The 24,813-nt window shown below is 31.8% G+C and overlaps 4 protein-coding genes across 4 annotated transcripts; 1 reads left to right on the forward strand and 3 right to left on the reverse strand.

The window, feature by feature from the left end:
- Positions 1 to 801: 801 nt before the first annotated feature.
- HELRODRAFT_188931 (hypothetical protein) lies at positions 802 to 8,376 on the forward strand (the record flags this gene model as incomplete). The annotated part of the gene is made up of 17 exons (XM_009024558.1): positions 802 to 933; positions 2,587 to 2,622; positions 2,808 to 2,864; positions 3,209 to 3,284; positions 3,415 to 3,548; positions 3,668 to 3,759; positions 3,907 to 4,026; positions 4,207 to 4,355; positions 4,696 to 4,744; positions 5,098 to 5,186; positions 5,332 to 5,452; positions 5,611 to 5,722; positions 5,830 to 5,943; positions 6,430 to 6,484; positions 6,929 to 7,051; positions 7,472 to 7,553; positions 7,997 to 8,376. 17 exons carry the CDS (start codon positions 802 to 804, stop codon positions 8,130 to 8,132), a joined length of 1,677 nt encoding a protein of 558 aa, XP_009022806.1. The 3' UTR covers positions 8,133 to 8,376.
- A 15-nt stretch (positions 8,377 to 8,391) lies between these two features.
- Positions 8,392 to 11,824, reverse strand: HELRODRAFT_107032 (hypothetical protein; the record flags this gene model as incomplete). Its single annotated transcript, XM_009024559.1, has 5 exons — positions 8,392 to 9,663; positions 10,446 to 10,539; positions 10,918 to 11,040; positions 11,223 to 11,374; positions 11,671 to 11,824. The coding sequence occupies 5 exons, from the start codon at positions 11,819 to 11,821 to the stop codon at positions 9,551 to 9,553; spliced, it is 633 nt and encodes a 210-aa protein (XP_009022807.1). The 3' UTR covers positions 8,392 to 9,550.
- Positions 11,825 to 14,184: 2,360 nt separating this feature from the next.
- Positions 14,185 to 18,203, reverse strand: HELRODRAFT_188933 (hypothetical protein). Its single transcript, XM_009024560.1, has 13 exons — positions 18,107 to 18,203; positions 17,944 to 18,013; positions 17,265 to 17,392; positions 16,840 to 16,918; positions 16,634 to 16,741; positions 16,431 to 16,532; positions 16,021 to 16,131; positions 15,858 to 15,948; positions 15,339 to 15,479; positions 15,186 to 15,267; positions 15,024 to 15,106; positions 14,309 to 14,546; positions 14,185 to 14,275 (listed from the first exon to the last, which is right to left on the reverse strand). Exons 1-12 carry the CDS (start codon positions 18,166 to 18,168, stop codon positions 14,353 to 14,355), a joined length of 1,251 nt encoding a protein of 416 aa, XP_009022808.1. The 5' UTR covers positions 18,169 to 18,203; the 3' UTR covers positions 14,185 to 14,275; positions 14,309 to 14,352.
- A 2,130-nt stretch (positions 18,204 to 20,333) lies between these two features.
- On the reverse strand, positions 20,334 to 23,125 carry HELRODRAFT_107037 (hypothetical protein; the record flags this gene model as incomplete). The annotated part of the gene is made up of 12 exons (XM_009024561.1): positions 20,334 to 20,682; positions 20,800 to 20,884; positions 20,977 to 21,056; positions 21,125 to 21,266; positions 21,372 to 21,461; positions 21,546 to 21,656; positions 21,789 to 21,890; positions 22,285 to 22,392; positions 22,469 to 22,550; positions 22,629 to 22,753; positions 22,880 to 22,949; positions 23,061 to 23,125. The coding sequence occupies 12 exons, from the start codon at positions 23,120 to 23,122 to the stop codon at positions 20,471 to 20,473; spliced, it is 1,269 nt and encodes a 422-aa protein (XP_009022809.1). The 3' UTR covers positions 20,334 to 20,470.
- Between the last annotated feature and the right edge of the window lie 1,688 nt (positions 23,126 to 24,813).

Raw genomic sequence — 24,813 nt, forward strand, 5'->3', positions numbered from 1 at the left:
AATAAGCATAAGAATGTTAAATTTAACATAAGAGTGTTTAATAGGTGTTTAGAAAAGGTGAGAACGAGATGATCATCGTAAACCGAAGCGTTAATGTTTAATTAATATGTATATATATATATATATATATATATATATATATATATCTGATTATATATATATCAGGGCTTTTGAACCGGAACAGAACCGAAACCGAAAACCGGAAAAAACCGATATTTTAGCCGGAACGAAACTCGGAACTGAACCGAAATATTTTTTGCTTGCCGAACCGAAACCGAAAACCGGAACGAAAAAAATAACGTTCCGGTTCGAAGCCGTTAATATATTTTTTGTAACGAGCACTTCTATAAATAATTTTTCAAAAGTCTTTGTTATTTTTCAATGTTTGTATAATATCTTTGATCATTTGTAATCTTCTATTTATTTAATTAACAATATGTCAATAACTAGAATATCCGATACACGCGATACCGGCAACATTTATAAAAACGCATTTAAATATAATTAATTAAATATATTTGCCCGCAAATTTATTAGCGCGCTCCACCACGTAATGTCAAAGAAATTCACTTTTCATTTCTTGTCTGGAAGATAATTAATTTTTTTTCGCTAAGTTTCGTGATTATTGCATTCAGAATTATTTGTTACGGAATTTTTAATTTAAAATTTTTTATTAAAATTGAAAATTAATTTGGCTTCTTATCAATAATTTTACATCGTTTTATAAGTGTTTATTCACTTTGCTTCACAAATTTGCGCCAGTAGGATTGTGATGACCATTTACAAAATTTAATAACTTTGATGGGCAAAACGTTTCCCGGAACTGAACCGATAACCGGAACCGAAATTTTATCTGGAACGAAAACCGGAACTGAACCGAAATATATTTTGTTAGTCGAACCAAAACCGAAAACCGGAACGAAAAAAATTACGGTTCGAAGCCCTGATATATATATATATATATATATATATATATATATATATATATATATATATATATATATATCTGACTTAGTAAAATAAGCTACACCTACACAGATTCTCCCCTTCAACAAAATTTCGACCCCATTCATCAAAACAACTTATCATCCACACTGGTGTACCTCAAGGTTCTGTTTTATCTTCAACCACTAAACTACTACGTCTCAAAAATACCTCAACACCCTTCTAACATCAAAATATTATCATATGTAGACAATTTTACCATCTACTCCACTGGACCAGATGCAAATCTTCTCACTCAACAACTACCTCTCAACACTTTAAAAATTTTTCAATTCTCGTAACTTTGAAATTTCCCCAGCTAAGTTAACGGTTACATTTCTTATCATATCTCACACTGTCTAATATCACTATCATTCTCAAATCAAAACCAACAATAAGTTACTACTGCTCGAACGCAACTCTATGATTCTTTGCTTTACAGTTGATACCATGCTCACCCATGGATATATGCTTACCTTTACACCTCACCATAAAAAATCAGCAGCCAAAGCCATTAAACGTAACAAAGTCCTAAAGAACAAAGAAACATTAATTCTTCACCTATAAAACTACCAAAGAGCAGTGCTCGAATATGCATGCCCAGTCTGGGTTCAAATCACTTCAAAAACCAATTTAACCCGCCTACAAACAGTACAGAGTGCAGCCCTTATTTGTACCTCCATAAATTGTCACAATACTTTCGTCTTATAATGAAACAAATCCATTTCACTCTTTATATACACATTATGACCATTCAGAAAAATGCAATATTCCAACATTTACAACGGAAATCTCATAGTCTATAACTATGAGATTTCCACCACCACCCTTAATCTGACCCGACTACCTTTACAACTCGTTATGTGCTTACATCATAGATACTATATATATCTATGGCTTACATATCAGTAGTTTTACAATTGATACCTTTTAAAATCTAAAGACAGTTCTACAAAACGACAAATATAACAAAGGTAACAAATCATTAATTATGGAAACACAAAATCAAGATAATAATTAGTTGAGATAATTTTATAGCACAACTTATAATACCTAAAAAAAATAAAAGTTTCATGAGCCTTAAATTTTTGTAGAAATTCGAATGTTTGACATTTACGAGTATTTGTATCTATGGTTTTTACTGAACTTTCCATAACTTTTTTGACTTTGTACATCCTCATCATCATTCTATATATATATATATATATTCATGCTTGTAAACAATTTCTTCACTCGTTTAAATTGTAAATAAAATAGTGGTTGGGGAATTTGAGTTGTGAAAATTTCGGGAGGTGGTTGATCGATCCGTATTTGTTTGTTTCTTGTGGGGGGATCGATCGTTATAATTTAATTTAATTGCATTCGTTTTGAAATTTGTTTCAAAGTGTGACAGTTATTCATTTATTTATTTATTATTATAGTATAATACTACTACCTACCTACATACTACCATGGGGAACTAAAAAACTAACTCACTTAAAATATTTAAATTTAACTCCCTCCTCTAAGTTCAACTTTAAAGAAAGTTCAACTTCAAAGAACTAACTCACTTTAATATTAAAATTTTAATAATTTAACTCCCACTGCTAAGTTCAACTTCAGAGAAAGTTCAACCTCAAAGAAGTAGTCTACTTTCTAGTAAGTAGTAATCTAGTGGTTTCTAGCATATTGAGTCTTATTAACAAAACAGTCGAACATGTAAAAGTTAACTTTTAGATTTCTTAATTTTTTAATTTCATATTAGTTTCTTTTCTTTGGCTTCTTAATCATTAATTATTTGATCAAAGTAAATAATATTTTAAATTAAAATTAACAACATTCAGCAAGCCGAGTTAGGGCTTAGGCTGAAGCAACATGAATTATTACATGCAGATAGTCTGGTAATAATTTGCATTTTATTTTTTAGTATTTTTGATTAGGTTGTTATTGATTAGAATAAATTAAAAATTAAACAAGCAGAAAAAGCAGGTGAAGTAAAGAAAAATGAATGAAGAAGATTTAAAAAAAGAAATTTTGCAAAGAGAAAATGAGTTGCTGTTGTTGAAGCGAAAGCTCGAACAACTGAATCCTGATGTTAGTACTAATTTATTCATTGCTCACATTTTTCATTATTTGTTTACATTCTGTTGAAATTATAATTTTGAATTTTTGATATTTTTATTGATCTTGTAACACTAATTTGAATTTTTAAATATTCTAAAGAATTGCTCATTTTAATTATTAGGTAGATATTGTTTCAAGGAGCAAATCTCATACTGACTTGTATGTGGGTTCATCGTTAGCTGAGATCAAAAAAGAAGGTAGCCTATTATTTTTTTTTCTGTTACTTTTTGCTGCTTTAATAGTTCACAAAGCATTTAGTTTGCATGATGAAGTGGTTGAGTTTCATCGCGACTGACCTACTAATCCAATAACTGATGTAATAAACAGTTAACAAGACAAAAGTGTTGTACGGTCTGTTGAAGGAGCCCGAATTCAATATACCTCTCGACGACGATGATGAGGAAGATGAGTCATTCAACAATGCTTCATTCAATCACAATGAGGATCTAAAACCGCCTAAGGTTATTTTCACGCACACCACAGACACACATACAAATGTTTGTCTGTAAAATACTTAGGTTTTCAAAGTTTTTGTTGTCAAAACTCTTGGATGATGCTAATTGTTTCTTCAATTTTTTAGAAAAAAAAATTGAAGAGGGACATGTTGCTGACAAAAAAGCCAAAGAATGATCCAAACTCACCCCCACAGAATAGGATTCCACTTCCTGAATTGTTGGTGCTCATTATCATTTGAGTTCATTCAGTTTTCATTGTGTCATTGATTAATTGTGTTATTATTCATTATGTCATTATTATTATTATTACTCACCCATGCTTGCTTGAAGTATAGGATTATTAATTTAGTTGTCATTTCAAAAGGAGAGATATTGACAAGAGTGAGCGTATCCGAGCTATGAGGGAGTTGGCCCGTAAGGTGCCACTGGGACCCGACAGCATGCCCACCATCTGCTTCTTTACATTTATCAATCCTTCACAGAGGTTCTATTTTTTTATTACAATTTTATTACATTTTTCAATTTGCACCAAATCAAAGCATTAAATAAATGTTGCATGCTATGCATGCATGAATTTGTGGAATGCTTACTGTTGTTAATTATTAATATATGATTGTATATAATTTATGATCACAATTGTGTTTAAAACATCATTCGAATTAAGTGTGACAAGTTTGGAGATAAGTGAAGATTCATCGCTCATATCAGCTGGCTTCGCTGACTCAACTATTCGTGTCTGGTCCGTAAACAGCAACAACAAACTGTACAGTTTGAAGCATCCAGACGAATTGGAGTTGTTAGACAAAGAATCAGGTAGTATACTGCTTGTGCATTGGCTCTGTGTATGTTATGTATGTACGAGTGTATATCTGTGTCTGTCTGTATGTCTTGTGTATTTGTGTATGTATGGATATGTCTGTATGTATTTATTTGTGGCTTTATGCCTTATTGTTTGCTTGTACGATCTATAATTTTTTATGATCTTTTATGATTTTTTAGATGGTTTATTAATGATGGCAAGCTTATTTTAATGTTTTTGGTGTGTTTGTTTGAAAATAGAATTGATGCTTACGCTTGTGTTTTTATAGTGCATGCTAAAATTTTTTTAAAACCATGTGATAACCATACAATTATTGTTAATTTTTTTGTTCAGATGATATCATGGAACGAGCGATGGATGAAAAATCAGGTAAAGATTGCAGGTTAGTTGTCCAGTGACGTTTAGCTGATGTTTCTGTGTATTGTGATGTGCATGTGTGTGTGTGTGCGTGTGTGTGTGTGTGTTGTATGTAGTGTGCAGTTAGCACTTGAAGAGATTGTCTGCAATGATATTTTGCACAGACTGCATTAAATTCAAATGTTTTGTCACATTTTAAATCTTAAATGATAATATCTTAAATGTTAAACAGATAATGCAAACTCATCATCAACATAACAAACAACATATCAACATTAACAACACCATCAAATCAACAACCATATCAATCAATCAATCAATCAATCAATTAATCAATCAATTAACATCATCAACAAAAACAACACCATCACCAAACAGATTATTGTGTGGACATTCTGGGCCTGTTTACTCAGCTTCATTTTCACCTGACCGCACTCAAATCATTTCCGGCTCCGAAGATGGATCAGGTTTCTTTTACATTTCAAAAAAACTTTTTTTTTAAATAAAATTATTTGCTCTGTTTTCAGGTGCCAATTGTTGCTTAAATAGTAATTCCCTGATTGGTTATGTATATTTAATTAGATTATATTTTTGTAATATATATATGTATAGGCGTAATGATTATAAAAATATTGAATTTGGATGATTCAGTTCGTCTGTGGAGCATGTTGACCTGGTCAAATCTCGTCTGCTTCCGAGGACACATGTACCCAGTCTGGGACGCCAAGTTCAGGTCAGTTCATTCAGTACTCCATTACTCTTCTTCTATTTTATTTATTTATTTTTTAACGCAATGCCGTTCATTTTTCCATGTTTTGCACAAAAATTATTTAGAATATTAATCTTCAATGAAATCCTGAATAAATGTAATTTTTGATTAATGAATTGCAGTCCACTTGGCCAGTACTTTGCATCCTGTGGTCAGGACAAAACAGCCCGTGTCTGGTCCACTGATCACTATCAACCACTTCGACTTTTTGTTGGACATCAATCTGATGTTACGGTATGCTTCTGTTCCATGCATTTTTACAATTTTTTTCTTATTTTTTAAAAAATATCTTCAATGAAAAAATGATGGCACTTTTGAGTTAACAATTTTTTTTTACTCAGTCGGTTGAATTTCATCCGAATTGCAACTACGTGGCCACTGGATCAGCCGATCGGACGGTTCGGTTGTGGGACATGCTCAATGGATCATGTGTTCGAATTATGACTGGCCATCAGGTTGGTGTTGGCTATTTTGTGAGAGTGGTCATTTGTTGGTCTCTTGAAAATTACTCCTATCAGAACATTGCTTGCTGATATGCCGCTAAAATGTATTATGTGAGAAATTTATTTCAATGTATCAGTCAGTTTGTGGAAGGGTAGTGTTAGGAGTGTGAATGCGTTGAATATAACTTTTTGTCTAATTTGATGCTTAGGTGAAGTCTCTTACTATCTCACATTGTAAAAACAGTCTCTTAATTGATGATTGTTGATGTTACAAAACTTTTTTTTTATTTCTTTTTTATTTATTTCTTTTTATTTATTTATTATCTTTTTTACCATATCAGTTACAATTTTAATGCAAACATTTTATGTATGGTACACTCACTCTTTCCAGTTTGACACACACACACCGCTCACACACAGCACACACACACATTCATTTGATGTACAATCATTCAATTATATTCGCATATAAACATATATACAACTTAATTACTTCAGGCCACTATCGACGTCTTAAAGTTCTCCTCGTGCGGTCGGTATTTGGCATCTGCTGGTGAGTTTTGCTCGTTCATTTACTCATTCATTCATTCATTAGTTCGTTCGTTCATTCGTTTGTTCATTTATTTATTTGTTCACTCATTCATTCGTTCGTTCATTTATTTGGTAGGGCAAATTATTTATATATTTTGTTTATTGTATGTCTTGTTATATTGTATTTATGGAGAGTTTTCCTAGAATTCAATACTGAATTTTGATTTTTTTAAATTTTTATTTGAAGTGTAAACTGATTTTGAATAGAGAAATAAATGTAAATCTGCTGTTGAACTTTCGTAATTTCGTTTGTGATAATTCAAGGTTTGTTTTCATACATGTTATTTTTGGTTTATTATACATCTTGTAGGGTTTTTTTTTGTTGTTATCACTTCAACTTTTTGAAAAGTTAAAAAACATCAATTTAAATTAAATTGAATATTCACGAATTACTAACATTTATTAGGTCGCGACAACAAGATTTTCATTTGGGATTTATCAAACGGGGAGTCGGCTTTGAACATGCTTGGTCACAACAGGGCCGTCAAGTGCGTCTCGTTCAGCAGGGACAGCACTGTGCTGGCTTCCGGTTTGTTACTTCTTCGACTTTTTCCATGCCTCTCTCCGTCTCATAAAATTATTTTTCGGTGGTTCTTCCTTTGAGTTGTCCAGTTCTCAACCTTGCTCTTTTTGCTTTTATGATTGTCAGTTAATGTATCATATATATTTTAAGAGGCGCGATGAATTAGATGTCCTGGCAATTAATTAATTACAAATTTTCTGTTGTGTTTTCAACTTTACTGTTACTAATTAGAATTTCATTACAATTATATGATTAAATAAATTTCACTGTTTTGTTACAATAAAATAGAATTAGTTCAGCTTTATGCTCACTGAGTTCTTATTGTGCTGCTTTTTTGGAGGACTGAATGCTGGGTTTTGAGTTTTGCGTTACTCTTATTGTTAACTTGCTTGATGAATAATGTTGATGCTTGAACAACACTCATAGGTGGAATGGATGGAATGGTTAAGATATGGGACATCAATAAAATCAATTCCTCTAGTTCAGATTACAATAATAGTGCTAACAAGTTAGTTTTATTCATTTGGTTTTATTAATTTTTTCAAGACCTGTATATAATTTGCAATCAATTATAGTTTTTTTGGTGTCACCTAACAACAATATGAAGACGTTTTCTCACTCATTGAATCAACTGCAGAATCACCTAATTCTGACTCAGATAATTTGAATAATCTAGAAAACTTTTGAAAATATAAAATATAGCAGTCAGTTTGATTTCTATGCTGGCTCTCCTCCATATCCGAATTCTGACCTGACTCACGAAAGATCGGAGTTATCGACTTTATTGAAATTTTAAAGTTGAGATTTCAAGATGGCACTTTTGCTATACGTGATTAGGATATTTATCACGGTCTACAGACATCCAGATTACTCAATTCTTATTTCTTTAGAATAATCAATATTTCAATCAAACAATTAGAAGATTAATTAGACAACTTTTTTAACAATCAGAAATCAGACAAAATCGGCAGAACTTGGATCATTCAGAACCAAATCAAGTCTAGTGTTAAATGTGCACTTCACAAGAAAGAACTTGTTGCTGGCAGCTGGTCCATGCGTACACAGTGACAAATCAAGGCAGCTCTGATGATGGCGTGATGACTCTGAAGATTTCGTGACAGATGGCAGTTTGGTAGATGGTGGTAGGTTGCTGGGTACCAAGAGCGACGAGTTCGTTCGTTCGCTTGTGCAAAACATTCATTTAAGTGACGAAGAATGATAACATTCACCATTCTGTGAAATCTGATGGTACGAGCCAATATCTATTTTCTTTATCTGACGGAAAAGACTATAGCTAATTTTTTGCACTATTTGTTTTTAATTTTAATAAATTGCAAACAAGACTATACGTTTTCAAATTTTTCGAGAAAAAAAAACGAATTATTAATAAATTTATCGTATAAAATACATCAGAATAGTTTTTGTCCAATGGTACAAAGCTAAAATGGTGATCATCAATGAAGACAGTTAACAAATGCGAGTATATAATATGGTTACAATGCAGGCTGTAAACTTTCGTTACGTTCGCTATCTTATATCGATCCACAGACGATCACGTAGAGTAACTCAGTTCGTTTTCAAGAAGTGTTTGTCATTATTTGCCAATTTTAAAATATGGATTAGTATTAAACATGAATCGTTCTTTAATAAACTACAAAATGTACGCTGTTGTTCACAGTTGTACATACGAAGCATGACGATCACTACATAAGTAAGGTACAAGGTGCACAACACTACATTTGTCATATGTACAAGTCGATCAGTTGATAAATCATCATAAATGTATGTAGTATCAATCTTATTAATAAATTTTATAAACTGAGGTTCTTAACAATCGGGATGGTGAATGTGATATTTCTTGAAGATAACAGAACCAATATAGTTCCTTGCAGTTTTTCATATAAATACTTTGATACAAAATAAAATAAAAAATGATATTCACATGTTAAAAATATTAAATGTTTATTAGATTAAAAAGGATTTCACAGAGTTTGCTGACCTTCTCTAAGAATTATTCTTACAGTTTAAATGTAATTTCAAATCAACGTCACACAACAAGCCAATAACCAGAAAAGTTAGAAACACATTAAAACATTGTAACGTAGTCTATAAAGTAGATATGAAAAATTAAAATAAATGTAGAGTCGAAATGTGATTGAATATATCCGTTTTTTGACATTGAAGGTGACGTATTACACTAAGTTGGATATTGTTTTGTAATTAATAAACACAGATCGGGGAGTACGCAGTGCATGCAAACAACTGCAGCTACATGGCGACAACCAGGCAGCAAACAGCAACATTGTCTGATGCACATACATTGTTTAACTTGTGCGTGCGTGTGTACGCATCACGTTAACATGTCCAATTAATAACAATATTCATTATTTAATAGTAATAATAAACATTACCGATAATTAATAATAACGACAAAGAAACAAAATAAAAGTTTAGTATGAACGAATGAATGAAAGAATGAATGATAGCGTCCTCCTTCATAAAGATTTATTTACAGCATCCAGTCTGTTGGCTGTCTGTTTGTGGTGTGGCATTCAGTTCGATGCCCCGCCTCATCTGACCTGAATGGCTGGTCGATTCATTCTTCGGTAACTTTTTAGCTGTTAAAATGCAAATAATTGTTTCATAGAAATATAACATCCACTTTATTATAAAAACAACACTTGAAATGATATTGAGCTACAAAGTGCTTGACCCATGTGCAGCTTGCTGTAAACACGTCAACTCGCAGGCAACCAATGAAAACTGACGAGTAGACTTGAGATTGGCAGTTGGAGAAATTCAACTAAAAACAACATGCTAGCAAATAATTGCACCTCAAAATTGTTAACTTTGCATAAAGAATTAATCCATTCGTGTTCTTAGCCGACTGTTAATTTTTCCTGCTTGAAAAACTCAACAGTAACTGATTATCATACATTTGTTTTGGTTAACTGAACACATGAGCTCAATTTAAATAATAAATTCCATCTTGAGCCTTAAATTTTATGAGCAGCTAACATTATTATTTACAGCAAGTTAAATAACACACACACACGCACACACACCAAATCAAACAAAAAAGCAAACTTTAGTCATATTATGATGCTTGTGCAACATGTTTCTAGACTTGAAGATAAACAGACATGAATGCATAAGAATGTAACATGAAATGATTTATTTTTGTTTTGTACATATGAGTTGTATGGCACCAACCCATCAACAATGTAATGATAAAATGAAAATAATGAGAAAGTACAAAGGACTAATGATCCATCGCTAAATCTCAACAACTATAGTTGATGTAAATTTAACTCACAGTGTTTCTCTGGATATGAACAATTAGTTAATAGATATCACCAACATGACATGTCAATCAAACAAAGACAAACTAATTACCAACCAATAGCAATGAAGAGTTCTGTAACGTTAGTGGCCGTTTTGGCTGATGTCTCCATAAACAGCAAACCATTTTCATCTGCATAGGCCTTTGCCTCCTAGCAACATTAAAGTTTTGTAACAAAATGAGATTATAAAATTCATCACCATTTGAATTAGCTGACACAACTGCTATATATAAATTATTTGATCAATTTATCATGATTATATACTCTGGTTTCTGAAGAGACAATCTATAAATATACAACTTCTCAATGACTGATGAATGATCTAATCTCACTCTGATTTTGCATTCTGTCACTTTTACAAATCATTCAACCCCATCTTTTATTTTTAAATCAGTTTCAAGTTTAATGGTGAGTTTTTTATTCTGTTGGAATAGCAAAGCATATTGTGTTTCTGAAATCTTAACTGAGAAGAAATCAATAACCAAAATTAAAACAACGAGAAAAAATGAAGCAAAATGTTCAACTTACAGAAGTTTCAACCATTTTTTTGTCAGCCAGATCAATTTTATTGCCCACCAAGCAAATGACAATGCCTGCACTCGCTTGCCTCTGCAACTCTTTTATCCAGGTTTTGGCTCGACTGAATGTATCCTAATCAGTGTAACAGTAATTGATCAATTGAAAGTATGAAAATTATTTTTCAAACCAAGTAAATAGCAACTTTTGATAATAAATATTTAATAAACGTTAAAAAATTTAAATAAAATAAATTAAAACCAAATGAATATAATAAATCAAGATTTGTTAATGGTGTTTAAAGTTATTTAAATAACCTGCGATGTGATGTCATAAACCACAATTGCTACATGAGCACCTCTGTAGTACATGGGTGCCAAACTGTGATATCTTTCCTGACCTGCCGTGTCCCATATTTCAAACTTCACAGTTGCATCCTCCAGACACACAGATTGAGTCAAAAAAGCAGCTATCAACAAATTCAAACAAAAAGCTAATAACAAATTTGTTTAATTAATTTAAATAACTAAATATATATTTGAGTTTAAGAATTAATTATATTAATAATAAAAGTGATAAATATATTATAATTATATAATATAAAATTTATTAAAAATAATGTAATATCTTTCTTATGATCATGAATCATGATGAATATTGAATTAAAAAATCATTAAAATGACATTATTTATTTATTTTTATTATGACTTAATGTTGCATAATTATAATTATATAATAAATAGAATGAAACAATGAAATGAAAACCTCCAATGGTGCTCTCCTGATAATCATGGAACTGGCCCTTCACAAACCTGAGAACCAGACTTGACTTTCCAACTGCTGATTCACCCAGAAGAACCAACTTGTACTGATATGATTTTGGAGACAGAGCGCTGTTTGTTGGTTTGTTCGACATGACTTCTTCTGAAACAAAACGACGAGATTGAGATTACAAATTTAATGAACAAAGACAATATGAGTGAATTAAAAATCAGAAGTGAGACAAGAGTACAAAAGAGAAAGAAAAGAGCAAGGAAAACAGACTTTTGAAGATTTTAAGGTCGCAAATAAAATCAATGGAAAAAAAATTACAAAAATCTTATAAAAAATTGAAAAGAAGAAAATGAGCAGGCCTTACCTTTCGATAAATATAATTCTAATAAAGGGTGTTTGTTATTTATTTTATTATGGATTTTAACGAAAAGAAGATTCTATTTAATAGAGGAGTAACTAAAAGCGTAAAATTAAGTACTTGGTTCATAAACCAAGAATCTTGAATTAGGCTTTGCATCTAAATGTATAAAACAACTCTGAGTGTAAGATTCTGATAGATTATAATTAAGTAGATTATATATAAATGGTAAACATTTAGAATTTAATGTCAAAAATTAAATCGAGTTAATCATTGGAATAATAAACAAGGATGAATTGACTTTCTTTCTCTCTGCATTACAGAAATTGAAATATTGCACTTAAGTTGAACGTTGACTTAAAATAGAAGCGTTTGCATCATATTGTATTTGTTACTCTTTGCCGGTTACTGGAGGCCATGCACTTTAGAAGATTCATACACAAATGAATGTGTCACATCAACGCTACTCATTACTTCCAGTAAGGATATAATGGGGCGAATACGATACGATTGGCGGGCAATACCAAGAATTGTAGTAGATTATAATTTACTTTCTTCTCTTCAATATAATTCAGTAAAAAATAAGTTTGTAATGGATAGATTTGGGCAAACAAAATTTCAGGGTACTACCATTTTAATATTGTTAGTTTGATTCTTTTTAATAAATTCAACATTTCATTCCGAACAATTTTACTTATAAGAGATGACGTCATAATCAGTTGAGTGTTTATTTAAGCTAAATTTTTGTTTTATTAAAAATTTCATTAAAATATAAAACATATCACACTATCATATTAGAACTAAATTGTATTTACTAATCAATATTTAAAAGGTGGCCCAATAGGTTTTGCACATTGAATAACATGTAGGAAGTGAAATGAAGCTTTTGATCTGAACGTTAACCCAGATGCAATTACGTCATTACACCATGGATTGGATATATATCCATGCATTACACTGTATTTTTACGCAGTAAACGATCACCCGCTCGAGTTCCTCTGCATCAATTATAATTGATATTTCGGCATGTGACGTCATTATCACAACTGAGCGTACAATGGAAGAGAGACAATAGGGCAATTTCCAGTTTAAAATTCCATGGTTTGGTTGCGTATAAGACACAAAGTTAAAAGTGAAGTCGTTTTCTAAAATAACAGTTTAAAAAAATCTAAAAATTAAAAGCAACAAGAGTGTTATTGTCATAACTGACACCTAAGCAGCCAAAAATGAAGAACCAGTTTATACCAATGAGATTTAAGTAAATTTTATACCTCAGTGGCTCATTTCCATGGTTTATTTTTTCATATGTATCTTTATGAATTTAATATTAATATCGTCATAAAAAATTAAGATGGACTTGAAGTACCTAGCAGTTGATGTGTCTAATAAGCTCTATTTGCATAACATTGGGCTTAATTAAAATTTTACGAAAACATGATCATGTAGAGCCCCAAGCAAAGAAGATTTTTTCAAACCGCAATCGCCCGCACCCGCACTGCTTATTATCCGCATCTGCACCGCATCCACGAAATGACAACCTATATTGACCGTCTTGATCACATGTTCAAAATTAGAAGATTGCAATTCTAGAGAACAATTTATTTACAATATAGTTATAATCAGGCAGCAGATAATCTGCTGAAAAGAATTTTATAAATTTCTAATGTATGTGTGTGTGTGTGTGTGTGTTGACGTGTATAACGTATAACATTAAACTAACTTTCTTTATTCAAATCTGCTGAAATAATTAGTAGAAGCTGCTTGCTTGGCTCTATCTACGTGGGACCCCAGAGAGACTCAGCTGTGGTCATTAAATACACATACATACATACATACGTATATGCAAACAAACGAAAAAACAAAAAGTTTTATATTCTGAAAATTTTTGAAAATTAAAAATGTAATTTTGCGGGCGGTTTTTTGAATAACGCACTTGAATCCTCATCCGCGGTAAACCGCACAGACAAAATCCACAAACCGCAAAATCCGATTTGGCCGCTTGGGACTCTAAGTGTGCAAGGTGCTTTTATCCTTCTTTGTCCTGTACAAAGTGCTTTTATTCTGCTTTGTCCTTTCGGTTTATTATCCACTTGGGGCTCTAACATGATTCTCAAAGTCGAATTAGGAACAAACAAATGATTAAAGTGTTTTGGTGATGAACGTTTTTGTATTCGACACCAAAATTTGATCAGAAAGCTAGTCTACATTAACAGCGATATTAAAAGTTTGTCAAAAATTATCAAATTTTGTACGTTATAATTGAATTGAATGTTGAACATCCATTGTAATAAATTTTTGGCATTTGAGGTTTAAAGTTAATTATCACTAAAGAATGGACCATCTTCAATGGCCTTGATACTGGCAGTGACACCTGCCCAAATTTCTTTGAAGGAAGGAGTGATTTCAGAGGGAGGTACGACGAATCCATTTCCTCTGACCTCGGGAACTGCCGTGTATCTTATGCCGGACCTGTCCTTGGCATCGTCAATCAGCAAACCTGATGCAATGTCTAAAAATATTTTGTCGGCATAAGATGTATGAAGTTTAAGACACAACAATGAAAACATTTTTGTATATACAGTAAATATGAACATGATGCAATTCCATATTTTTATCGACCATATACACACACACACACACACACACACACACACACACACATATATGTGTGTGTGTGTGTGCGTTTATGTTAAGAAATATCACTGCATTTTCAGCTTAGATCAGTGGGTTTTGCTTCAATTTTTCAATATTACGTATCGTGTTTAAATATACCTTACGAATAAAATAAATGAGGTTTCATAAAATTAAATCATAGACTCGGAATATACACGTAATATTGAAAAATTGAACCATATATATATATATATATATATATATATATATATATATATAACATTTCGTTTACTTTAATTTTAATTTTATAATGAGTAGCTAATTTATAGAGCCATTCACCCGGAAACAAATACTTTCAACTTTCATTACTGACACATGGTTGTGCATGTTGGTCCTCTTTTCCAAGTTGTGTTGAAAACTTCCTGAATGGCATCAGCGGCTGCATTTGCAATTCTTATCTGCATTTTATTAAATTGTATTCATTTAAATCAATAAAAATGCAATATTTTATTGCAAGCCCAAACTATAGAAACAAACCGTTTCTTTTTCATCAGGTGCTTCGTAACACTTTTTTGTCACAGGGTTCACGTGCCCGTAAGAAGTCATCCAGTATTGACCTTCACATTGTGATAAAAGATGTATAATATAGAACTCTACTCAATATTCATTATTACAATTTAAGTATTACCATAAGCATGAATGTTAATAACTTCCAAGACGTTTTGCCCAAGTAAATTGTATTGCCTCTTGAGAGCTTGTGTCTCTGGCTCCGAGGCAACCTTTGGTCCTCTGTATATCTCAGAGCATTCATCTTCACCACTTCCGGTTGCTGTTGAAAATTTTCATCTTTTCACATTGTGGCGTTTGTTGTTATGTTTACGTTGTGTTCGTTTGATACAAAATGTAAGGCACAAGTTATCAACCTTGCTTAATCAACCAATTAGCAAAGTTTATGAAGCGCCATTTCTATAATGTGCACGGTGCTCCACAAAATTTTATAAATACGCAAAATATAAAAAAGTTTACATGCATGAAACAAGCGTTCATTTTTTCCCGTCACTTTGACAAGATCACAAACTGACACATCATCAGCCACAATCATAACCGGTGTCATGAATTACCTCTCTATGATTTATTAGCAAGGTATATACATGTGAAATGTGATGTAAGAATGTATTTGAGCAAAATTTGCAGCAATTGTATTTACTTCCCCATGCATTGTCTGCATTTCGGTTGAGATCGACACCAGGGCACCGAGGCTTCATGTTCATTCGACGATTTTTTCTCCACATTCGATTCTGCAAACATGTTAGTCAAAAATTTAAATGTATTATATTCATAAATATCGATTTAGAATTAAATAGGTTCACTTGTGTCCAAGTAAAGTCGTATCCATCTGGGTTCACAATAGGAATGAAGTGCCAATCATATTTGTCAAGCAGTGACTTCACGAGCGAATCCCCATTGTAATTATCTTGCATCTTAAATTAGTTTTTTTATATCAAGTTACAATTTGTAAGTTTTTCAAGTTACTACAAATACAACGGTCATCATTCTCTATTAGTATGGATCAAAGATACCAGCTGCCGTGCGGACAATATAGTTAAAGATGTATCAAACATTTTACGTGTGATTATTTTGGCGAGTATCTTTTTGAGTTCGAACCCGGTCATTGCAACATTGGAGCAGACGCTTTTATAATTACGATAATATATCACTAATATATCACTAATATATCATTTTGATACAATGTATCACAATGTACCAGTAGTACACTAACATGTTTCACGATCTTGAACAACGTAGCGGTCGTTAGCCACTCTCTAGCATGTGTCGTTGCGTCCAACCAAACTATTTTTCTTTTTGAATCTCTTCGCGATATCTGAAAATTAAAAAACATATCATTACATAAAAAGTTACCATGTTTATTAAATTCATTTAATGTAATGATTGAAAATCCATGTGAAATAATCATGACAATACTTTTAATCTTTTTATGGGTCTTTTTTCTGTCGAGTCTCCGATTGAGTCGATCGTGCAAACAAACCCAGGAATGCATTTGGCGGCAATTTTGTCCAACTCTTGGTTACACTGGTAAAAAAATTTTTTATTAAAATTTCTGTTTAAAAAGCAGAGGGATTCAAAAAATCTTTTAACGAAAAGATAAAAATGTTGTTCACCCCACATACCATAGTCAAGTTGTTGAAGTCTTCGTAATCAAATCCTGGGGCCTTTACTCTTAAGCGCTCTCTTTCATCATCGATAATTCTGATAAATTTTATGGTTAAACTTATAATGAAGCCACAATTAAAATGAATGAAGAAGCCCATCCCGCTAAGCAATAACACTTTCAACACCAAGCCAAAATGCTCAAGTTATGTTATTAGACAATTTAAAAATCTGCTGATTCTGTTACGTACTAATATATAACCGCATTACATTTGTAAACAAAAAGTTGAACAGCCCTCGTGCAATTGAAGGTTTTTTAAAAATTAGAATCATAACTTTGTCGCATTAGAAGTTGTTTGCAGGACTCTATTCCTTAAAAACGTTTCGTTTAAAACAAAATAAAAATTATCACGAAATATAAGGTAAAATGTTTCAGGTGACGAACTTATTAATATCTTCAATGAAAATTTTTGAGGTCAGGCCTGCGTCTTGCAATTCAATCTGTAGAGACTGAACTTGTGGGAGGGGTAGGAGGATGTCGTAACGATCGCTGGCGGCGTACCACACATCGTACTTAAATTATTTATTATTTGCGCATCAACTTTAACCTTTAAATTATTGTCCAAAGTTGTTTATCAGTCGAAATAAATGTTGTCGAAATAATTGTTCAGTAAAAATAATTGCTTGTCGATTAAGCTTATTAATATAAACTACCAAAAATGAACTTTGAAAATAAAATATGAAAAAAATGCGAAATAACTCAGAAAAGACAGAAAAATTAAACTGAAAAATAAACGAGAAAATAATAAAATTAAATAAAAGTAAAGTTTATATTAATGGCTATGATTGAAGATTGGCTTAGGACTGCCAAGGACTGAATGTTTTTCTTGATGTGCTGAACACGCCGTGATTGCACGTGCATGCGTTTTCGTAAGTTTCGTCGTGTGTTTTGATTGGTGGTAGCTGTGAGTGAATGACAACTATACAAACGTCTATACCAAAAAATTAAAGTTTCTTAGAATTTGACAAAATGATGATGATGAGATAATGTTTTTATTGTACTTTGAATGAAAAACAGACGAAGAAAGAGAAGGACAACACGTCGACACAAAAATTTTAAATACTTTATTTCTTAGACTTTCCAGAAATGTCAAGTGGACATCATTTTCTGGATAAATGTGCAGCAGTTGGTGACTGTTATTGAAATTTTTCAAAAAATTTTTCATTAATCAAACGGTTATTTAGAATTCAACAATTATGTACTTAATAATTAAAATAATTGCTAACGTTGCTGATTGTTCAGCCAAGGCAACACAAAACAATAGCGACAAAATGAAATATTTTAGCATGTTGATGACAAAATAATTTGATTGACAAAGTTATAGAAAAATTTCAATCGAATGCGATAATTTAAAATAGGTTACCTATATGTAGCATTTTCTTATCAAAATTATCAATTGCACGGTTCAAGGGGTTCACTCACCTGACAATTTCAAGTTACTCTTGATCGGCCAGGGAACTGTTGAGTCTTTTAATGATAAATTTAATTAGAATGTTAAATTATTAAACGTTAAAACAGCGTTCTGTTAGATTAGTAAATTACTTTCACTTTTTACAACTGCAACGACGACGATTTCCACAACAACAATAAACAACAAAAATAAAATAATAAAATGAAACATTTCAATGAGTTTCCATTTGTCTTCTCTGAAAATTTGTAGCTTTTGAAAATTTGTAGCAAATTTTATGTTGAAGTTGAGTCTTGTGCCTGAGAAATCTTTTAAAAATAGCAATTACTATGATAGCTAATATCATATTGGCACTCCGCAACAGCTTATCAAATGTTCCCCCCATCACACGTTTTATTGGCTGATTCTTCTCTCCTCAACCTCTAAACTTAAATTTTTAGGCTTAACTTTTGACTCTTCTTTATCTTATAATTCTCATGTTTTGGCTTTGATCAAATTTTGTACGTGGACTATTCTTCACATTCGTAAATTTTTCACTGAAGATATTTCTTCTGCATTGGCTCGATGTCTCGTACTATCACGTTTATATTAATGTAAATCTCCCCTTTACGGTCTTCCTTCCTACCTTTTAACTTTACTTCAACGAGCTCAAAATAGAGTTGCAAAAGTTGTTTTAAATATTAGTCATTTATTTTCCAGCACAGATACACACATTCAGCTACATTGGCTATCAGTGCGTCAACGCATTATATTTAAACTCGCCGTCCTCATGTACAAGTTACTTAATACATCTCAACCATCGTACCTTCATCAACTTATATTGCGTCGTTCATCGACTCATCAACTTCGTTCGTCTTCATATACTTCGTTCGTCTTCATATACTTCGTTCGTCTTCATATACTCAGTTGCATTAACCTGTCAGCAATTCATCAGCTGTCAACAAACGTTTTACGTACAGCTCTCCTTTCATATAGAATGGTTTGGCCGCCATTATTCGTCAACAACCAACCATCAAACTTTTTAGGAAAGGATTAAAGAACTTTTTGCATATCCATGCTTACGGAAACGTTAAAAGTCTTTATTTATCCAAGCGTCCCTGAAGCTATGCATAGGACGCGATATAAATTAATAATAATAATAACAATTCGAATTCGCAAAATTGCACTGACAGATTTCAATGTGTGCCAAGCAACAATTGAGATAATAATTAGATAACGATGATCTTGGACACTTGTGTTAAGTAAGTGAAAAACTTTGATATTCAACTACATGGGAGGCGTGTTGCTGTAACGGTAGAATGCATGCAATGTGAGTGATGCGTTGTTTTATGTGTGTTTCCTGTCGATGCCTTTGAAGGATAATGGAGAGAGATTTGTAATTGATAGATAAATAAATAAAATATTGGAAATTTTTTTTTTAAATTTAATTAATTTAATTAGGTCCACTTTTGTTACCTAATTAATATTCATTAGCAGTATTTTCGATTAATCTACCAAAGCTATGCATCTTCAATGTTCCGTATTTTGATTATTTTGTTAGGATATTAATTTTTATTTTATTAGAACAACAAAGATGATCGAAGGAGTTGGAAAACTAGAATATAGGGATAGACTGAAAAAATGCGGATTAACAACACTAGAAAGGAGAAGATGCAGAGGAGATCTGATTCTGACATATAAGTTAATAACTGGAAAAGAAGAAACATCGTTCACCAGGTTCTTTCAACAAAAAAAGGAAAGGATTAAGAGGTCATAGATACAAGCTCTTAAAGAAGACAAAAAATCCATTAAAGCATTGATTCTCTAGCAGCAGGGTGATAAACGTCTTGAACGAGCTGAGCGATGAGATTGTTTCAGTGGATTTAATCATCAATTTTAAAATCAAGCTAGGGGAGCTAGGATACTAGGACATTTATTTTGTCGTGGTTCTTACACAGATACTTAGTCTTCTGAACCACTTTAAACTTTGTTGTTGTTATTATTATCAACTGAATACTATTATGTGTTTCGAATTATTATTGTCTGTATAGATTTTTATGTTAAACATTTGCTTTACATGTTTGAAAGTTTTATTACCAGGATTTAAACAAGCTTAAACGTTTTTTGAAATTAAATTTTTTGATGAATGGATCCGCAAATATAACAAATGCTTAAAATTTTAATGTGAACACAGGAATCTTGTTTATTGAGACTTAAGTTCTTGTATGATATCAAGGAATGGTTTCTTCTCGATGGCTCCAATACTCGCCACAATACCAGCCCAGATTTCTTTGAATGATGGTTCGATTTGTGCTGGAGGCACAATGAAACCATTTCCTCTGACTTCTGGTACTGTTGTATACTTCACTCCAGCTTTCGCCTTGGCGTAATCAATCATTCCACCAGAGTTTGGGTCTGATGATGATGAATTCAAATTTGTTTTATATGTTATTTTCTTAATATTGTAAATCAAATTTTTAAATTTTAGCAAGTATATGAAGGAAATGATCATATAAATTAGAAACAACTTACAAATGGTGTTGCATGATGGCCCTCTCTTCCACTTGGTGTTGAACACTTTCTCAATCGCATTCGCGGCTGCGTCTGCGACTCTAAGCTGGAGAGAAATTCAAATTAATTTTCAGATTTTGTTGGAAAAATGAATGAATGCTAATCATATATTTTCAAGAGTGAATATAGTGAATTTACAGTTTCAGCAGCATCAGGAGCAACGTAGCATTTCTTGGTTGCATCATCCAGATGACCGAATGGAATGAGCCAGTAATTACCTTAAACATCAAGAGCTATGTGATTTGCCATAATATTACAAATATAATGTTTATAATATCGATTTTACCGTATGCATGAAGACTGATAAACTCAATAATATTTGATCCGAGAGACTTGATGTGCTTCTGCAGTGCTTGAGTTTCTGGCTCAGAAGCAACCGATGGACCTCTATAAGTTTCGGAGCAAGGGTCAGCACTGGCACCGACAGCTGATTTTGGAAAAAATTAATGATGTTTTGTTAATTAAATTTAGAAGATCTTAAAAGTTTGAATTTATTTATTATTTGACTAAGTTTGTAAGAAAGAGAACTTACTTCCCCAAGCGCTGTCAGCATTTCTGTTGAGATCAACACCGGGGCATGTTGGTTTCGAATTAATGCTTCGATTCTTCCTCCAGAGACGACTCTTAAGTGGATGAAACATATTTATACATTAACTAAAATTATTATATATTTATACATTAACTATTATGAAACAAATTACACTTACTCCTTTCCAGGTATAGATGTATCCATCTGGGTTGACCACAGGAATGATGTGCCAATCATATTTGTCCAACATGCTGGTTACAGTTGGATCAACCTTGTATTTATCTTGCAACTGGTTGTTCAAGGTTTTTTTACATATGTTTCATATATAGACATTTATTTTCAATGTTTAAAATGATAAAGACTATTTTCTTAAATTTTAAAAGTTTGTTTTAATGTATGACAGAAACGTAGAATGTTTTACATGTTTCATAATTTTGAAAGTTGTAGCGGTGGTCAGCCACTCTCTGGCGTGTGTCGTCGCGTCTAACCAAATCACTTTTCTGTTTGCAACGTTCTTCGATATCTGAAGTTTAATAAAAAATAATTCACAATTGTGCTACTTTTTTTTTATTAAAAATTTTTTTAGCGTTGTACTTGTCTTATTGAAAGGATGAGTGATGTCTTGGGTGACAAATTAATTTAGTCGCCTCTCAAAACATAGCAAAAACAAGTTAACAAATTCTTCATTAAAAAATGATTGGAACGTTAGCGTTTCTTTTGGAAAAAAACGCATCACAACTAATTTAAATGTACATACAAATGTAAGCACGTCTCATCGAACACGTAGTTTGTTTACAATGAGAGCAAGTAATGTAATGTGCATTATCATACATCTCGCCGATCCATTTTAAACTCTTCAAATCTTTTTACACGGAAGTTATAATATTAATAAAAAACCAATGAAGAACAATTCTGACCTTCAATCTCTTGATGGGCTGCTTCTCAACTGAAGTTCCAATTATGTCGACAGCGCATACAAAGCCAGGAATGCATTTGGCTGCTATCTTGTCCATCTCCTGGTAAATCTTTTTGAGAAAAAAGTTTAGATTTTGATCTACTGTGCTGTGCAAATTAAAAACAGCAATTTTTAAAAGTACAAACGGAGGTAAGATTGTTGAAGTCATCATAATCGAAGAACAATTCATTTTTCGAAAGCCTTTCAAACTCCTCTTTTATATCTCTGAAACGACGATGAAGATAAATATCGTTCACAAATAAAAATAATAATGTATTCGTTCGTAATGATAACGATAGCAACCTTTCAAGGTCATCATTCACGATCGCCGATGCAATGCCTCTCTTCTGCAGGGAACTGAGGAGCCAGTTGATGTTTGATGACGTCAGAAGTACGTCATAACGATCTTCCGATGAGTACCATACATCGTGCTGCGTTTCAAGCAAACGTTATTTATGAATGCGAAATGTTTACTAAATAAAAAATAATAAGACAATACGTAAAATTGAAATACATAAACAGGACACAGAGAAACGTTTAAGAGACATCGTGAGTACCTCATTTTTCAACTGCTCCAGATAGAAACGCTCCTCGTCAGTTTGTGGATACACTTGCAGCAGCTGCAGTCTGGTTTTATAATTTTTTATTTTTTACTTCAAAACTATTATTCAATTTTAATTAAATATAAAATTAAAATTGTATAGCTATTAACAATACAAGACTGTTTAAGTGAAAAACCTTTCATGGACATTGGCGGATGCCCAACTGACGAACAACAACAGGAATGTTGATTTCAACATTCTGTAGTTCTCTTTAGTTTTAAGATAATAAAACTGAATATTCGTATTAATTTTTTGCCTTTTATATAATCATAAACAAGTCTAATTTTATACATTGTATCTCGAGTATTTGATAAAACTCAAGTTAGACAATTTTTAAGACATTGTTCACCTCGATAAATTGTTTCGAACGATAAAACTATGATAAAACTGATTTATACAATAAATTTTTTGATTGCTTATATCATTTAAGGACAGGTCATATCTTCACTCATATCAAATAACATTGTTTATTTATCAGCCAATGGATTAACAACCCAATCACAATTGTTATTTCACATAAACAATATGAAATTAATTAAGTTTTTGTTATATAAGTCAGATTACAAGTTGAACAAAGTATACATTTGCACGGCTATCTATTTTTTTCATCGAAAGTTGCTATTTTTAAATTGGAAATTGTCTTAATGTACAAACCGATTTTTATAATTCAAGTCGAATTTTTTCCACAAATTGCACAATTAGATGAAATGAGAGATATGAATTTCTGTTTGATGCGAGTAATTCAAATCGTAGTTTGAGATCATATTCCTTTTAGAAAATTTTTCTGAATTTTATTCTTTTTGCTGACTCTTTTTACCACATTCAACACAATTTGTGTAGCTCGTGTTTTCAAAGAAATGAATTATTATTTTCTTATTTTGTCTATAAAAGATTCAGTGGAAACATAAGAAGGCAGTGCAATGAATGACATTGGTTAGATCGAGTATGTGGTTTCGTTGAAAATTGTTCAATTTTTTTCTCATGTGTTGTTCATACTAGTAAGTTAAAAACTGATTCATTTGAAAGTGTAAGGATGTTTTGTAATATTAAATTTTCAACCATTTTGAAATACAATAAAAAAAGTTAAGCTAAAACTGTGAACCGAAATTATGTTATGGTTCATTAAATGAATAATTTTTTTCCAGCAAATATTTAAAAAAAATTTCAACATTCAAAGAAGAAACATCTTAAACCTTAAGTTCCATTTATATCATAAATAACTTTTGAGTATTAGAGTTAATGATTAATTATATTTAAGAGTTGGCGCTTAAAATGTCGTTTAAATTTTTTGGTTCAGTTTGAAAGTAATAACAAATATGTAGACACTTTTCGATTTCTGAAGCAAAAGACACATAAGTCACCATGTCAATTGTTCATCTCTTGAATGTTTCCAACTTTTGTCTGGTAAATTATACCAATGCTTTTCTCGTTCTACAACTTGCTTTTTTTTCAAAATGAAACATTTTTATATTTTAAATCTTTCCTCTTAATTTATATTTTATCTCACAGTCGTTGTCTCTTCTCTAGTTATCTTTGAAATATTTCCGGAGAGTCGTCCTTTGGCCATCTTCAAATGGATCTTTAAACTTTTTTCAAATAACGTCAGTTGTTAATGATTTTTGTAACAAACGTAGATTGACAAAAGGGCTTGATTGACTCGGAGTAAATTAAGATTGAGTAAGATCTGTCATTTGGTGAACAAATTTTTAAGTTTAATGTTATATTTGCTGTCACAAAACTTGTCTTCTTCAACAATTTATTAATTACCCAAGATCCTAGTCAAAACGTTTTCTTGTAAAGAAAAGGAACCAACTCATAAATTCTTTAAATAAAATGCTTGGATGCATTTATTTAACTGTGGTCATTCTATTTATTCTATCTTTACGATG

This window comes from Helobdella robusta, assembly GCF_000326865.2.
Source record: "Helobdella robusta unplaced genomic scaffold HELROscaffold_4, whole genome shotgun sequence".
Lineage (NCBI taxonomy): Eukaryota > Metazoa > Annelida > Clitellata > Rhynchobdellida > Glossiphoniidae > Helobdella > Helobdella robusta.

Bases quoted from the DNA above. Each gene is read 5' to 3' on its own strand.
- HELRODRAFT_188933 (XM_009024560.1), bottom strand. From the start codon at position 18,168: ATGCTAAAATATTTCATTTTGTCGCTATTGTTTTGTGTTGCCTTGGCT. The intron at 17,393-17,943 runs GTATTTAAAATT...AAATAATTTAAG, and splicing joins TGGAAAGTCTAAGAAATAAA to TACGATGTGTGGTACGCCGC. The intron at 15,949-16,020 runs GTGAACCTATTT...ACATGTTTGCAG, and splicing joins ACGACTTTACTTGGACACAA to AATCGAATGTGGAGAAAAAA.